The sequence below is a fragment of the Mytilus galloprovincialis genome, chromosome 11, assembly GCF_965363235.1.
Source record: "Mytilus galloprovincialis chromosome 11, xbMytGall1.hap1.1, whole genome shotgun sequence".
NCBI lineage: Eukaryota > Metazoa > Mollusca > Bivalvia > Mytilida > Mytilidae > Mytilus > Mytilus galloprovincialis.
In genome coordinates, this window is record NC_134848.1 from 73140071 (window position 1) to 73157156 (window position 17086).

Sequence of the window (17086 nt, forward strand, 5' to 3'; positions counted from 1 at the left end):
GTCAGGAATATGACAGTTGTAATGAATTCATTTAATATACTGGAACTTTTGATTTTGGATTTTGTTTAATGACTTTCCGATAGAAGTTTTTTTTTTGTTATTTAACTTTTTGGTAGCGTGTACAAAAAAAAAACAACAAAAAAACAACAAAAAAAAACACATACACAGAAAACTACAAACTGCGCAACAATCAGTTTATTTCTTTGTTGCGTCCATTATTGAATTTTGTTCGAATTATTTGAATGCCATGGCTGTGTTATAAAATTTGAATATGAGTGTGTGATGCAAATACTTCTGAATATGGATTTATCAAACAGAAAATTTATGTTTATTTCATCCATGAGAGTCTTTCCTTTTGAATATGAATTTGTTAAAATGAAGTGGTATGATTAATTTGTAAAAAATATTGCATAAAAGTATGAGGAGGCATTCCTCTTGAATAACGAGTTATTTAAAAGAAGTAACTTGATTAGATTGCTATGAATATGTTTCTAGAATAATGAGGGGCTTCCCTTTTGAGTATGGATTTTTTTTTTAAATAAAGTATCATGATTACTAATACTTATGTTATAATTTGTTCGTATAAGTACGAGGGGCTTTCCGTCCGGATATGGATTTATGTAAAAAAAGTAGCATGATTACTTGTGTTATAATTATTTCAAGTGAGTATGTGGGGCTTTCCTTCTGAATATGAATTCATAAAAAAGAAGTATCGTGATTACTTATGTTATAATTACCGGTAGTTCAAATGCGTATGTGGGGCTTTCCTTTTGAATATGGATTTATGAAAAAGAAGTATCGTGATTACTTATGTTATAATTAGTTCAAGTTAGTATGTTGGGCTTTCCTTCTGAATATGGATTCATTAAAAAGAAGTATCGTGATTACTTATGTTATAATTAATTCAAGTGAGTATGTGGGGCTTTCCTTCTGAATATGGATTCATTAAAAAGAAGTATCGTGATTACTTATGTTATAATTAGTTCAAGTGAGTATGTGGGGCTTTCCTTCTGAAAATGGATTCATTAAAAAGAAGTATCGTGATTACTTATGTTATAATTAGTTCAAGTGAGTATGTGGGGCTTTCCTTTTGAATATGGATTCATTAAAAAGAAGTATCGTGATTACTTATGTTATAATTAGTTCAAGTGAGTATGTGGGGCTTTCCTTCTGAATATAGATTCATTAAAAAGAAGTATCGTGATTACGTATGTTATAAATAGTTCAAGTTAGTATGTGGGGCTTTCCTTCTGAATATGGATTCATTAAAAAGAAGTATCGTGATTACTTATGTTATAATTAGTTCAAGTGAGTATGTGGGGCTTTCCTTTTGAATATGGATTCATTAAAAAGAAGTATCGTGATTAATTATGTTATAATTAGTTCAAGTGAGTATGTGGGGCTTTCCTTTTGAATATGGATTCATTAAAAAGAAGTATCGTGATCACTTATGTTATAATTAGTTCAAGTGAGTATGTGGGGCTTTCCTTTTGAATATGGATTCATTAAAAAGAAGTATCGTGATTACTTATGTTATAATTAGTTCTAGTGAGTATGTGGGGCTTTCCATTTGAATATGGATTCATTAAAAAGAAGTATCGTGATTACTTATGTTATAATTAGTTCAAGTGAGTATGTGGGGCTTTCCTTCTGAATATGGATTCATTAAAAAGAAGTATCGTGACTACTTATGTTATAATTAGTTCAAATGAGTATGTGGGGCTTTCCATTTGAATATGGATTCATTAAAAAGAAGTAGCATGATTACTTATGTTATAATTTAACAAGTCAGGAATATGACAGTTGTAATGAATTCGTTTAATATACTGGAACTTTTGATTTTGGATTTTGTTTAATGACTTTCCGATAGAAGTTTTTTTTTTGTTATTTAACTTTTTGGTAGCGTGTACAATATTTAAGGAATAACAGTACTGTAGTTGAAGAGTTACCACCGTCAATTGTAGATTTGACGGTCGCAAATGCAGTTTTACTGGCGACGCGTAGCGGAGACAGTAAAACGGAGATTTGCGACCGTCAAATCAAAATTGACGGTGGCAACTCTTCAACTACAGTACTGTTAGTCCGATTCTAATGCATTACAATAAGAAAAAAATCCGATAAAACTTGAAAAAAATGTCTAAATTTGACAAATAGAAAAAAATCCGCGAAAGTTCATGAATGATTTTGGCACAAAGACGTCATGGCTAAACGTGACGTCATACAATTGAAAACTTACAAACTGGAGGTTATTACGTTACCTGTACGCTTCAAATTCTGATTAAATTACATTAAAACGGCGAATTCGAGGTAGGTGTTGTTTTATTTTCGATTATATAGTAGTAAACGAACATTTGTTGATTCAATCAATTCAAAATGGCGGGTCCCTCCTTAGTTACGCCTTGTCAACTGTGGATTTGACGGCAACTTTTAGCCAATGAAAAAAACCGTTAGATCCAAATAGCATTAGAATTCACATTATAGTTCCACGTAGATTGAATGTGTTTTACAAAAATAACGTAATTGTGTGCTGTTTTATATATACTTGTAGCGTTTGAAAGCTCGATTGAGAATACTTATATTTGGGTGTTGTAATATTTAAAACAAAATGTCTGACACTTGATAAATAACATGTCAAATATAAATAAAAGAGAGAAAACAAGCAATCAGGCGTGCAAAATAGGAAATCAGAGTAATTTGAAAGTCTCAAAAAGAATGGCACATTCAAATATTGTACTTGTTTGATACATTATCACTTTTTGTTTGTAATATTGTTACATGCGACTAGACTTGAATAAATGATCGAACTTTGAAATTTAAACTTTATCTGATTTTGTTCATCATTGAATAACACGATAGTGTTGGTAAACAAAATCAATACTTATTGTGGCGGTTAAATTTATTATTGGTTAATCAAATATTGTTCTAATGTAATATTTAATTACATTATCAATATTAATAATTAACCAAAAACGATCATTGATGAACTTTTCCAATAAAACTCTTCATAATTATTTACAAGAGAAACGAAGAAGGATGTTTATACTTAAATTAGTAACAATTTCTTACTTGACACTTTCGTGTTATATACAAAACGTGTTGGCTTTATTCCTCCAGAAAGATAAACAGATGGACGCACATGTGATTTTTGCAATGGAAAATAGAGGACCAAATATGTGTATTCGGGAATGTACACATTATAAAGGTTGTAATGGTGTTAATTACAGACGGGATACACTGACTTGCCAACTGTTGTCTGTATCCCTACCAGGAGACAAACTAAAAGATAGTGAAGGGTTTTCATTCGCTAATTTAGACAATTTTACTTTAGTAAGTTTTTTATTCTGATTCTAGTTTACAATATGCTTAATATTATACAAATATTATATTATTACTTTAATTACAATAATTACTATGCAGTTGTAGTTATGATAGAAGAAGGGGAGAAACATGTGGAGGAAATTGATGAGTATAATAGTTATAGGAAGATTATAGGCACTGGCGCCTACCTTCTTCCAATTCGGCTATACATTTAATTTTAAACTTTGACAAACATTGACTGACTGATTGATTTGTTTTTTTTTAGACTGCAGCATCACCAAGGTCTTATCGCGTTAAATCATTTGACATTAAATCTTATGTGTTCTTAAGGGAGAAATAGAGATTGCGTGGCACGCTCTTTCCACGTCAAAGAACCAAAGCAACAGCTAAATGATAAGTGTTAGGTGACTCATGCAATTTAAAATGTCTGTTCATATCCAACATACCTTTATTGTCAATTGGCTGTCCAAATTATCTGCCTTTAATCCCGGTCGTTCTAATTGCAGAAACTACCCATTGTATCAACTTGTAAATATGTTCTTGTCTTGAATATGCACAACTTAATTGCCATTGGAAATAAAGCAAGCAACAATTATTTTACAGACGGGACTAGGTTTTGTCCATGCAAAATACAATTAATCTAAATATTATTTTAACCACATTTTAACATTGATATAAATAGACAGCAGCTAAACGTAATTTTACGACGCAATAGTTTTTCATCAAACATTATTGCTCAAATATTACACGACACCGCTTACAGATTATGACAGTTGTTTCCATTCGTTAGATGTGTTTGAGCTTTTTGATAAGGAACTTTTTCCGTTGTGATTTTTCACAGATTAGATAAAAGAGACATGTTAAGATCACGACTAAGAGCTTCCTGCCAATCACTCATAAATGCGGCTATTTTTTATTCTTTGGTAATCGCTACATAGTTATAAGATTCGAAGTACATTTGCCGGAGAAGTGATTCAATTTTACGAAATAACCTTTTAAGTACAATGTTTATATAAATGTATCTCTCTACAATATTTATTTATATATTGTCATAACTGTGCACTGGACGGACGTTAACTGTATTGATTTTTTTAAGATTATAATTTCAGGATGGAGATAGTTGTCTGCCTACCAATCCCTGTAAGGAACGTGAAAAGTGTGTTCCATTGAATATAAATGGACACGTTTGCATATCATATCGTAAGTATACTTCAACACCTACGGACATTCTTAGTAAGAGTTATTTCCCAACTAAAAAGTTTGGTTGAGTTTGTTATTTTTTCTTATTTCATGTGTGCAACGTTTATGTTAAAAAAAAAAAGTAGAAATGGCACTTGGATATGTGGTTCGTCAAAATATATATCATATACTATGTATTTTATTATTCCGTTCGATCAACTTTAAAGTTATAGTCATTTCCACATGGTACAGGCATTTACTGATGTTGAAAATTGTGGATAAAACCTGGTTTTATACCTTGTTGAAGTTCTTACTTTTAAAAGACATGAAAGTAATCAAAAGGAAAGTAAAAGTGAAAAGAAAGCATACAAGAATGTCGAGGAACGGCGAAAATAATGGCAAAAGAACAAAAGAAAAATAACAGCAAAAAGGTTACGAAACCGCTCACAAAATACAGAAGATGAGAAACACACTCCTTTCGAAATACTATGGTTGGCCTTAATGTGTCTGATTGAACAATCATTAACATAAACCAATAGAATGATCGATTGATCTAACTATATTTGCTTATAGAGATTAGCAATATAGAAACAATAAAGAGCAACAAAAAGCGGTTTTTCATTGACAAATATTATTTTTCTCAAATTTCCTTTTATTTCATCCTGTCCATATGCACCCTATACATGCTATACTATATGTTATACGCTAAGGCTATAAATCAATCAAATTAAGGTCAATACTCAAGAAATTTTACGGTTGCCATCATGATCTGATTGGCCATTATGACAAAAGTGTGTCAGAAATCCTTTCTGATATTCTTTTTCAGTCATAATAACCTTCCATCATTACCAAACTGAACAAAGAAATAACACGACGGGTGCTGTATACGGTGCAGGAAATGCTTACCTTTCCGGAGCACCTGATTTTACTCCCGGTTTTAAGTTGAGTTCGTGTTTCTTATTCATTACAAATAACTGTTGATGTAAATGTCTTTTGGTGTTACGAGTCTTTGTTTACTCCTTGGTTTTGATTGTTATTGTCTTGCTATACATTTTTTTGTGGTTGAATGGTTTTCTTCTGCCATTCAAATATGATGACCTGTCAGTTTTTGTAAACCCTAAATTTACAAATTAATTTGTACATTCATTTTTGCATTTCTAGTCTGTATGAACGCACTTCTCTTCATTGATTGTATTAAATAAATGGTTTTTAGCTCATATGTAGTAGCTAGGAGATAACATAAATGTGTGGGCTCGTGTCATTGACGCAACAACCTAACATCACTTACAAAAATCGCACAAATGTCAACAGTTAACAGGTGTCTGCAGATAGTTTGCTGAGGTAAAAGTTTTATCACAGCAATTACAATTATCGAGATTTCTACTGTTCTCTCCTGGCATGGCCCAATGGAGTGCAAATGGAATTAATGAGTTTACGAAGATAAAAAAGTTGTAATGTCATAAAAATAGAAACTTTGTTTCAAAAATTGTAACTACGAATTTTATTTAACTTTTAAAAAAAAAACTGAGATGAGTTGTATTAAGTTCGTTACAGTACCAGCATGTCCCAATGTGTATATTCTAGTTCTCATTCCTTCAAAGAGGTTAGTTAATCAGAGTTTGATTATGTTACTTTTTCTTAGCAAAAACTCTATACAATATATCACGATAACCTAAATCACTACCAGCATATATAATTAAATAATTCTGAAGCAAGTCAAAAGTACAAATTGATTAACCTATTTAATCTGTAATCATTTCATGTATTAAATTGAATGTTTCAATGCTTGATTAACACCTTAATTAATATTTCTTTTACTCAAGTAATCTATATATTGATGTTTGCCAATAAACATAGAGATGAGCAATCATAAAATAATTGAACGATAGATTATTTGTAAATGATATGTGGACCTATCTATTTAAACATTATTAAAATACCGAGTAATGACATTTCCTTTTGTTACAATCTCAACTAATGAACAGCTTCGCATTATAAACAAAATATCAAATGGATATTACCACTAAAATGAAATATCAAAATTGTAATGTTTTCTAGACTTGTTTGCGTTATTGACGATATTTCCACTTCTTGTGCTGCATCTTTTCAGAGATAATTTACTAATTGATGATTATTAACGTACTTTAATAAGCAATCACTGTAACAGTTGTAATAGTTTTCTCCATGTTAAGGTAAAGTTGAGCTGTCAAAGATATGCCATATACATTTTTGTACCAATACACATTTGACATAACTTTCCTTTGACAGAAGTTAACTTGCAGTGGTCTTCGTGAGAAAATGGGTGTTATAGTTGTGTTCCGTATATCATCGTTAGTTTTAGTGACACTCTTGGTTCTATTTTATTTTTGAAGCATGTCATCATCAGCCTTTTAACTACAAATATTGAACTTTTTTCATCATTTGTTGCAGTATAATGCATCATTAAAAATATCAAACCACACACAATCTTGTTTTAATTTTGTTTTATCTGTATCATTTATTTTTCCGAAAACGAAATGGTATAAAGATAACTATTCGAAAAAGTACACTGACATTTGAGTTTATTACATACACTGCTGCCACACCAGTATAAACATATTTCAAACATCTTTTATACGTCAAAAGTCATTAAAAAAAATTAAAAACGTTTAAATCTCTACAGAGATAGCCTTATGTATACTTTACTTATATAAACGACGTTGAACTCGAAACAAATGCTTGATACAATGCTTTGATTGTTATATGCATGTGACAAAGAACTAAAATCATGCAAATCGAGATATATCCGGGGTAAGGAAAACTTAAGAATTCTTACATGCATGTTAAATCTGTAAATAATTGTAAGTCGTATTTTATAATTGTCATTAACACAATACACAACGAAATTTTACACGGAATCGAATAAACTATTTCCCTAATTAGAATTGTATACTAGCAGAAATTATTATTAAAATAAGAATATGAAAATTTAAATAATTATATCGATTTTATCAATAAACAGGAACGCCATGCGATAAGCAGCCTTGTACAAATGGAGGGGTCTGTCGAAATCAGGTGAACAGCTATGTATGTACGTGTCCGGATGAATGGACTGGTCTTAACTGTGACAGTAAGTGATAACTTTTTTGTTATATTAGTACTACATATGTGATTGACTAGGTGAACAAAGATTGGTCTTCGTGCGCTCGGACCATGGTCCTTGATTTTAGTTGGTAATATCTGATATTGTATGTGTGTGTGCTTACGTTGGTTTCCATTAGTTTATCCTCCTTGCTTATATCATTTTACGATAAACGTAGTATAAACATGCTCCCTCACAGCTACATATTTTGAGGAACAGCATATATAGCATAATTGTTATTTATTGTAAAGATGATAAGACATGAATGAGTACACACATTTGAAAAAAAAAATACAATATAAATGAGCTAACTGGCTGTTACGTATCTTTACCAAAATAAACCAACACATGAAGATATCTTTCTTGTAAAAAGGGTTTCGGATAAATTGCAAATGTCACAAGATAAAATGAAATACTCCAGAATGTTCATACGATTGAAACATTAACTGTTGTCTTTTGAAAACGCTTTGTACGTTATAGTGTGTAATGTGTTCTGTTGTTTGTTACAAATCTTTTTAATCCATGGCAATGTCAGCTAATTTCTTACTTTTCTAATGAATTTGAGTTTCTTTTTGTTATCATTCGCCTCTTTTAAATTTCGATGATACATGGTAAACATATTACAAGGCGTATTGCGCTTTTAATATTCCGTTTTGACCAACTGCCAATGTTGAAATGTATTACAATCTTAAGAGCAAGTACTACATTTCACCACATCTTTTTCTTTAAGCAAATGTGTGTGGTGTTACGAAGGACTGTTCTGACCTTAACAGCCCTATCTGCAAAACTGGTATATACCAACTCAAAATGAATGGCACCATTAATGTACTCTGTGAAATAAATGATTATGGAGGCGGTTGGACTGTAAGTATTACAAGATAATTGTCAGATGTTCTAAATTGTCATTGTTTGTTTAACGATTTTGTTTCTTTGCAATGCAAAAAAAGTCTGAGGTTGGACACACTGTATCATTGCAATAACACAGGAAGTGAAGTAACCATTGTCTAGTATGGGGGGTCAGACAGTTATTTCACTCCGTTAATGCATTAAACAAAATGTATCATATTACTTAAGTTTTTCCTAGGAGTTATGGATCGTTTCAATAGATAAATTGAGAAAATTGAAATAAGATTATCTATTAGCATAGTAAGAAACTACAGATTATTTATACGGCTTTTAACAATATGTAAAACCACGTTAAAATGGTCTTCGTTAGACCATATTAAATACAAACAAATGTGTTCTGGTCAAAATTCAAATGCAATATATCTCTGTACGTAAATACTATTTAGGAGATAACTGTATTGTATGAAACGCTTGGCATTCTAAAAACAAAAATAGACTTAACAGTCGCAAATTGAGATGACCAAGCGAAGCGTAGCGGAAATGAGAAAAGAAACTGATGTATGTCAGAACGTAGACATCGTGTTGGATTTGACATTATTATTTAACCACTGCTTATCAGAATGGTTACGACAAAAGAATACATTCTAAGTTAAAAAAAAAAAATTCTCCAATCAATGCAAATTTATTTAAACTATTTGTTTGAAATGGCTACAATGTAATGGATATGACATCTCATTGAATGGTTTCATTAGTGAAGGTTGCCTCAGAGGCATATGTCGTTAGCACATATTTTTGGTATATATCCATCGTGGTTATATTATAAGTAATTGTAAAATTATGTCGAATGACCAGCCAGCCTAAACTAATTATTTTAGGTATTCCAGAGAAGGCAGAACGGTAATGTTGACTTTTACAGGGATTGGAATTCTTACAAACTCGGATTTGGAAATATGAGTGACGAGTTCTGGCTAGGTACATGGGCTGTATTTTTTAAGTTCAATTGGCAAAAAAAATGCATTACATAAGTAAAACAAATGTATGGTATATCTGATCAGAGATTTCGTCTCCAGTGCAATAGGCGATAAGAAACAGAAAAACGAATATATCTATTCTGATCTAGAGTCAAGAAAAAATGTAATACACCAAAGTACAGATGAAAGCTTTTTATCAAAGTTTTTTCGACATGAGTGGCCATAAAAAGTTAAGACCTGCATATTTTCTCTAACAGATTTATATATATATATAATTATTTCGTTTTATGTATCAATTATTCAAAAGAAATTACAGACAGAGACATGATAATAAAATCCGGATAAAAAACATACCAAAAATTAGAATTTGCAAAATACAGTTGAATTTACCAATAAAGGTTTTATTTGGGATCACATGAACTTACTTTGCACATGTAACAAGAGAATTAATACTATATTTGATGTATTCATTATAAAAAAAACAGGCTTTCGATTGTAAGAGAGGACATTTAAAGCAGGTTTGATTGTACCTTGTACTTTGTTTCTTATGAGTTTTTTCTTCAAACACTGTATAACTTTATCATATCAATGATTTCGGTCGCATTGAAAACAAAACTATTTTTTTTTGAAAGGCTGGTTATAAGCTAGGTTAGGGTCTAAGACCCACACTTACAATATTAAGTATAAGATCATGACCTCCAGTAGCCACTTAACAATTCAAGAATCTTTTAAAAAGTCTTTTGTCAAAATAAACCATTTGAATAATGAAATTATCCAAGCGTTGATTACAGGTCCATGCTAGAAGTGAAATTGTGTATAGGCAATTCACAAACATCGAGGCAACGATCCATACTATGGTTTTTAACTGTGTGTGACAACAATGCATATAAATACTCTTTAGCAAGTGTTCCGGGGAAACATTTGGAAGACCAAAAATACAAAATGTTTTTTACCATTCTCACCGACATAACAAACAAAAACAAAACTTCCTAGAGTTTGCAAATCCTGAGGGATTAACCAGACTAATTGTAACAGTTTAAATCTTATCCATTTATTTTAAGGTAATAAATACCTTCATCTACTAACAAACCAAGGCACCTTTACTCTTAGAATCGAATTGGAAGATTTTGACGGAAATCATCGTTACGCAGAATACACCCAATTCTCCATAAGTGATGAAAGTTCTGGATTTAAACTGCAAATCAGTGACTATACAGGAGATGCAGGTATTATACACACATAATCAATTGTTGTGCAAATTTTGTGTTGATGTGGCTTTTACCGAACATGGGTATCAGAATGTCACTGTAAGTTAACAACACAAACCAACATGTTTCGTTATTTTATATAGTTAAATATGATTATTGTGTTTTTGAAATACACATTAAATGACGGGTATAACTAGTTGGTCTACTCATTAAAATACCGTGTGTGCATCACGTGTTTTGAAGTACACAGTGAATATTCGATGTGTACAATACCTAAATCAGGAATACGCAGTGAGGAACCGTATGTGCAACACGTACCTCTTAAATGTTCAGTACATAACATTGTGTACAACACGTTTTTGTAGCATGAACAATAAATAAATATACATGCGACAGGTGTTTCTAAAATCTGCAGTAAATAACCGTGTGTGAAATACATTTTATTAGGCAGCTTTACACTTCTGTTGTCTATATAGAAAAGTTCGTGCAATGTTGAATTCATGTCACATTTCTACACAATTTTGGGTTCATTCTAGGATCGGAAAAAATGATAAATATATGTATAGCGATGTTTAACTGCACTACAATCCACTTCCTTTGCATGAATGTGACCTACCGAATCATACTATTTCCCGGATTTGTAATCACATAAGCAACACGACGGGTGCCACATGTGGAGCAGGATCTGCCTTCCCTTCCGGAGCACCTGAGATCACCCTTAGTTTTTGGTGGGGTTCGTGTTGTTTATTCTTTAGTTTTCTATGTTGTGTCATGTGTACTATTGTTTTTCTGTTTGTCTTTTTTCATTTTTAGCCTTGGCGTTGTCAGTTTGTTTTAGATTTATGAGTTTGACTGTCCCTTTGGTATCTTTCGTCCCTCTTTTAAAATCAATGTAAGATAAATGTTAAAAAAAATATCACTCTTTTGGTATTCATCATAAAACTGCAGGTCTTCTAATTTTTAACAAATATTGTTTACAGGAGATGCGCTTGCGTATCATAATGGATATATGTTTACAACTAAAGATAAAAACAACATGGACTGTTCCAAGACCTATAAAGGAGCATGGTGGTACAATGCCTGTCACTATAGCAACCTGAATGGTCAGTATCTAACAGGTACGCATGCTTCATTTGCTGATGGTGTCAACTGGTATCAGTGGAGAGGATATTACTACTCACTTAAGTCGACAAGAATGATGTTCCGTAGAGCATAGAAATGATTTATGTGTTACGTATGATATAGAACATTGTTTTATGACAATAATGTTGTTCCATAGATATGGATATCTTTCATGAGTAAAGAACAGTACAAAACATAGCATATATTGCAACCGCTGCTTAATCTTTTGTGACAATAAAAGCAACATGAAACTGTTTCAAAAATATGTTACAGTTCGACTGCTATAACCTGTCGGATTACTTTTATAATAAAATGATTAAAATGCTATAGTTTTTATCAAACAAATAAATAGTATGTTACCCATTTTACACTTTTACACTTTAACAGACGTACATTGATTTGAACACAATCAGAAATGTATTTAACAAACGAGTGTGATATATACAGGTTGAATGGACCATATCGTATTCTTCATTAAACTTTTTAAAATGATTGATTCATAACTTTCAACCGTACTTTGTGATCAAAGTTAAATCTTATTAGAATAAGTAATACTACCAGTCATCTTGTTTGTTTGTTTGTTCGTTCGTCCGTCCATTCGTCTGTGCGTCCGTTCTGGTTAAATTTAGACCAAAATGGCCAAATTAGACTTTTGACCCCAATTATACGGTTTACTGAACATCGAAAATGAAAGTGGGATTTTCAGGTAGATTTTGGTCAGGGTAGTTTTTGATGAAGCTGAAGCCCAATCAACTTGACACTTAGTACACTTGTTGCTTATGATATGATCTTTCTAATTTTAAAACCAAGTTAGACTTTTGACCCAAAATTCACGGTCCACTAAAAATAGCATAACATCACAACACAGAAAACCACACGGTAAAATATCAATTGGCAGGCTTAAATCAATCAAAAAACGTTAATTAAGACGAAGTGAGTGAAAATAAGAATTTTCCAAATAATCTAAGCTGGTACATAGACAAGATCCATATAAATATAAAATAACAAAAAAGCATTAAAAACAGTATCAACAGGTCGAATTAACAAGTAAAAAACGATTTGAGAGTATTCAAAGTTACTGACAGCAAGTTAAAAGCCAAAAACAATAAATAATAAAAAATCATGCATCAGAGACCAAAATCAACTAAAACACATCCCAGGGATTTAGTATTTTAACGTCAAGAACAGTCAGAGAAGACATGACTTGTGCAATGCCAAACATAAATGTATCGACAGGTAGTAGGATAGCGAGGAGCGACTTCTATAGAGATAACAATTAACGTCTCTGTGTCTCTATACACCCCGCCTCAATGGTTCATATATGAATGCCTCTGTGGATCTTATAGGTTTTTCGTTTTTTTTTTATATAGATTAGACCATTTGTTTTCTGTTTGAATGGTTTTACACTTACTTATAATTTTATGGGCTATTTATAGCTTGCTGGTCGGTGTGATCCAAAGCTCCGTTTTTAAATAGTTATCAAAGGTACCAAGATTATAATTAAGTACGCCAGACGCGCGTTTCGTCTACATAAGACTCTTCAGTGACGCTCATATTTAAATATGTATAAAGCCAAACATGTACAAAGATGAAGAGTATTGAGGATCCAAAATTCCAAAAAGTTTTGCCAAATACGACTAAGGTAATCTATAGTTATCGAAGGTACCAGGATTATAATTAAGTACGCAATACGCGCGGTTCGTCTACATCAGACTCATCAGTGACACTCATATCAAAATATTTATAAAACCAAACAAGTCCAAAGTTGAAGAGCATTTAGGATCTAAAATTCCAAAAAGTTCTGCTAAATACGGCTAGGCTAATCTATGCCTGGGATAAGAAAATTTCAAAGTTTTGTAAACTAGAAATTTATTAAAATGTATGCCTGGGATATGAAATTCTTAAGTTTTTCGCAAAATTCAAAGTTTTATTAACAGGAAATTTATAAAAATGACCACATTATTGATATTCATGTCAACACTGAAGTGTTGACTACTGGGCTGGTGATACCAGCAGTGAAACGTCCACCAGCAGTGGCATCGACTTAGTGGTGTAAAGAAGACCGTTCTTTGACATATAATGGTTTACTTTTACAACCTATGATTTGGATGGAGAGTTGTTTCATTTGCACTCATAACACATCTTATTATATACATGTAATACTTGTACAATGACAACAATAATGTAAATGTTAATTAAATCGAGAGTTAAGAATAAGATTTAATGTATGCAAGGATTTCAGTTCATATAAGTTTATCTGTTTAACGTTTTATTTTGCTTAATGCATTCTAAACGGATATCTGCACGGTAAAAAGACTTTTTTAGAGAGAAAAAACACATTCATTAGAGAAAAAGATAAAAAAAAAAATCAGTAGTATATGCTAGTGGTCGAATGAAATTTCCCTCAACTCCTTTTGACTAGATGTATCAAATTAAACATGGTAAATCATATTTTATAATGTTAAAAAAGCTTGGTTGTGGATTTGTGATAGTTTATGTCAATCTTATTCACTTCTTTTCTACATCAACAAATTGATACGTTTTTTTATAAACAAAATAAGTCAATTTTCGTTACTCCTCCATTTAGGGAAGCAATCCGGTCCATTTGTAGCTTGAACAATAAAACTTCACCATATATTTTGAATACTAGTAACGTTACAAATATAATTTGTAGTAACAATATTAGATGGTTATTCTAATGGTATTGACATTAATTGTCACTACGGGATGATCTTGTGTTGAACAAAATTAACAAACTTCGAGGAAAATAAAAAAAAAACGAAAAATTCCTACTCGAATAATAAAATCAAAAGCTTCAACACATCAAACGAATTAATTAAACTGTGTCAATTCTGGACTGATAATTGTAAATTTAATATTAACATATACTTATTTGAATTTTACCGGCTGGTCAACTTCTGGGGTGTGCACAAACCCTTATAAATGCATTGACTTTTATACTGATGATTTGAACCATATATACTGATAAGGACAAGTTTATATGTATATACGGCTAATGGTACCCATGTTGATTAACCTGTCAAATAGTGATTTATCTTAACAAATCTTGTCGTGAGATTCAAGTTGTTTACATCTGCCATGACACCGTTCTGTACTTTCACTTTGCGATCTCATGTCAATATTTGTTAAAGTTAATACCTTAACAATGCAGATAAACTGTGTATTCATTATGTTGGTGCCTCCCTTTTCATTTACATTGTCTATATCTATGATAGAACATGGTTTTCATTGATCTCAGTTAAGCATTATAGCTAATGTACACCTAAGTTCATCCTCTCTAACGCGAAGGGAAGTTACTGTCCGTTTAAAAATAGCATATAACATATAAATGTTCTTTTAGTGTTTTTGCTTTCAAACATTATTGGTAAAAATGTCAACAATAGGAGTACAGCAGTAAATAGCGTGTTATAATTGATCCATAACAGTGTTAAGGGACTGACGACAATTGTCGTACCTATTGTTTGTTTTTGTTCATTTTTTAACAAATTAACAAAACTATTGTTATCTATAAGAGTTTCAGTCAAAAAAGGTATTACGTTGACTGGTGGGGCATCGACTACAGCCAGTCTCCTGGGAAATCACATGTCCCTTTTAAGTACTTGAAAAAATATAGGGAGTATAATTGGGATGGTATATTATTTAAGGTTTGTCGTGTTGTGTAATTATAACGTTTGGACCAATTATTATAAAAATAAAAGACCGTGTGTGAATTTTAAGTGTCCGCCATGTTGGACAACTTAAGAGTAAAATTTGTGTTTTCTTATCTAAAGACTTGTTTGCTTGAAAGTTTTAAGTTATAGTGTGACACTTGATTTCTTATTTAAATTGGAATTGAAATAGCTGTCTCCACTTGATAAATAAGATAACTTTTCATCAAATTCTTCTCTCACTTAAAAATCCCACAACCATCACCATAACCGGCAGTTCGAAATTACACACACCAAAATAAAAAAAACATGCCTTACGAGAGAAAACCGATAAAATATCACAACGCCAAAAAAATCACAATTTAAGGTAATTGTTTTCAATGTATTTAAAATATTTGTATACCTCTTTTAACTAAAATAATTAAAGATATAATATTTGATTCAAAATATTTGTGCGGTTTTCACTTTTTAAAATTGTGAAAGTACTTTTTAAATTGTGAAAGTACTCTTAAAATTGTAAAAGCACATTTAAAATGCCAGTGCATTAGTTTAAATTGATCAGTATATTGCTTTTGGTTATTCTACCGCATATAACAGCTGGTCTACTCATGTGTATTACTGATGTGTTAAATGAACCATGAGCAGGAAGGGGTTTTCAAGTATTATGTTATGCAACAAAAAACAAGAATATTTAAATGGAATTGAGTTTGTATTATTGGTATTTTGCAACCATTTCGTATTTTCTCCTAAATCAAAACTGTAAAAATAAGGTATATATATATATATATCTGTTTAACTCATTAAATTGTTTAAATGGAATAAACTTTGTAATAATGTTATGATTTGTATTTTGCAAAGCTATCGTATTTTCTCATAAGTCAAAACTGTGGAAAAAAAAGGTGCATATATCTGTTTTAATAATTGAAATATTTAACGATGAGAATTAACGAGATTTAACGATAACGGTTGTCATAGTTGTTTGCAAGAACAGAGAAGAAAGATGTTAGCTCTCTTATCACTTAGAGTAGTAACAATTACTTACTTGGCACTATTGTGTTATATTTTTAACGTGTTAGGGATATTTCAGAAGAACAAACAAATGAACGCACATGTAATTTTCGCTATGGAAAATACAGGACAAATGATGTGTCTTCGAGAATGTACACGTTACAAGGGTTGCAGTGGTGTCAATTATAGAGCAGATACCCTGACTTGCCAACTATTGTCTGTGTCCTTGCCAGGAGACCAACTAAAAGATTGACATTAAATCTTATGTGTTCTTAAGCGAGAAATAGAGATTGCGTGGCACGCTCTTTCCACGTCAAAGAACCAAAGCAACAGCTAAATGATAAGTGTTAGGTGACTCATGCAATTTAAAATGTCTGTTCATATCCAACATACCTTTATTGTCAATTGGCTGTCCGAATTATCTGCCTTTAATCCCGGTCGTTCTAATTGCAGAAACTACCCATTGTATCAACTAGTAAATATGTTCTTGTCCTGAATATGCACAAAATAATTGCCATTGGAAATAAAGCAAGCAACAATTATTTTACAGACGGGACTAGGTTTTGTCCATGCAAAATACAATTAATCTAAATATTATTTTAACTCCATTTTAACATTGATATAAATAGAGAGCAGCTAAACGTT

At 31.5% G+C, this 17086-nt stretch overlaps 1 protein-coding gene across 1 annotated transcript; it reads left to right on the forward strand.

Moving 5' to 3' along the window:
- Positions 1–9345: 9345 nt before the first annotated feature.
- Positions 9346–11859, forward strand: LOC143050893 (techylectin-5B-like). The gene is made up of 3 exons (XM_076223998.1): positions 9346–9436; positions 10497–10661; positions 11624–11859. Exons 1-3 carry the CDS (start codon positions 9415–9417, stop codon positions 11857–11859), a joined length of 423 nt encoding a protein of 140 aa, XP_076080113.1. The 5' UTR covers positions 9346–9414.
- The last annotated feature ends 5227 nt before the right edge of the window (positions 11860–17086 follow it).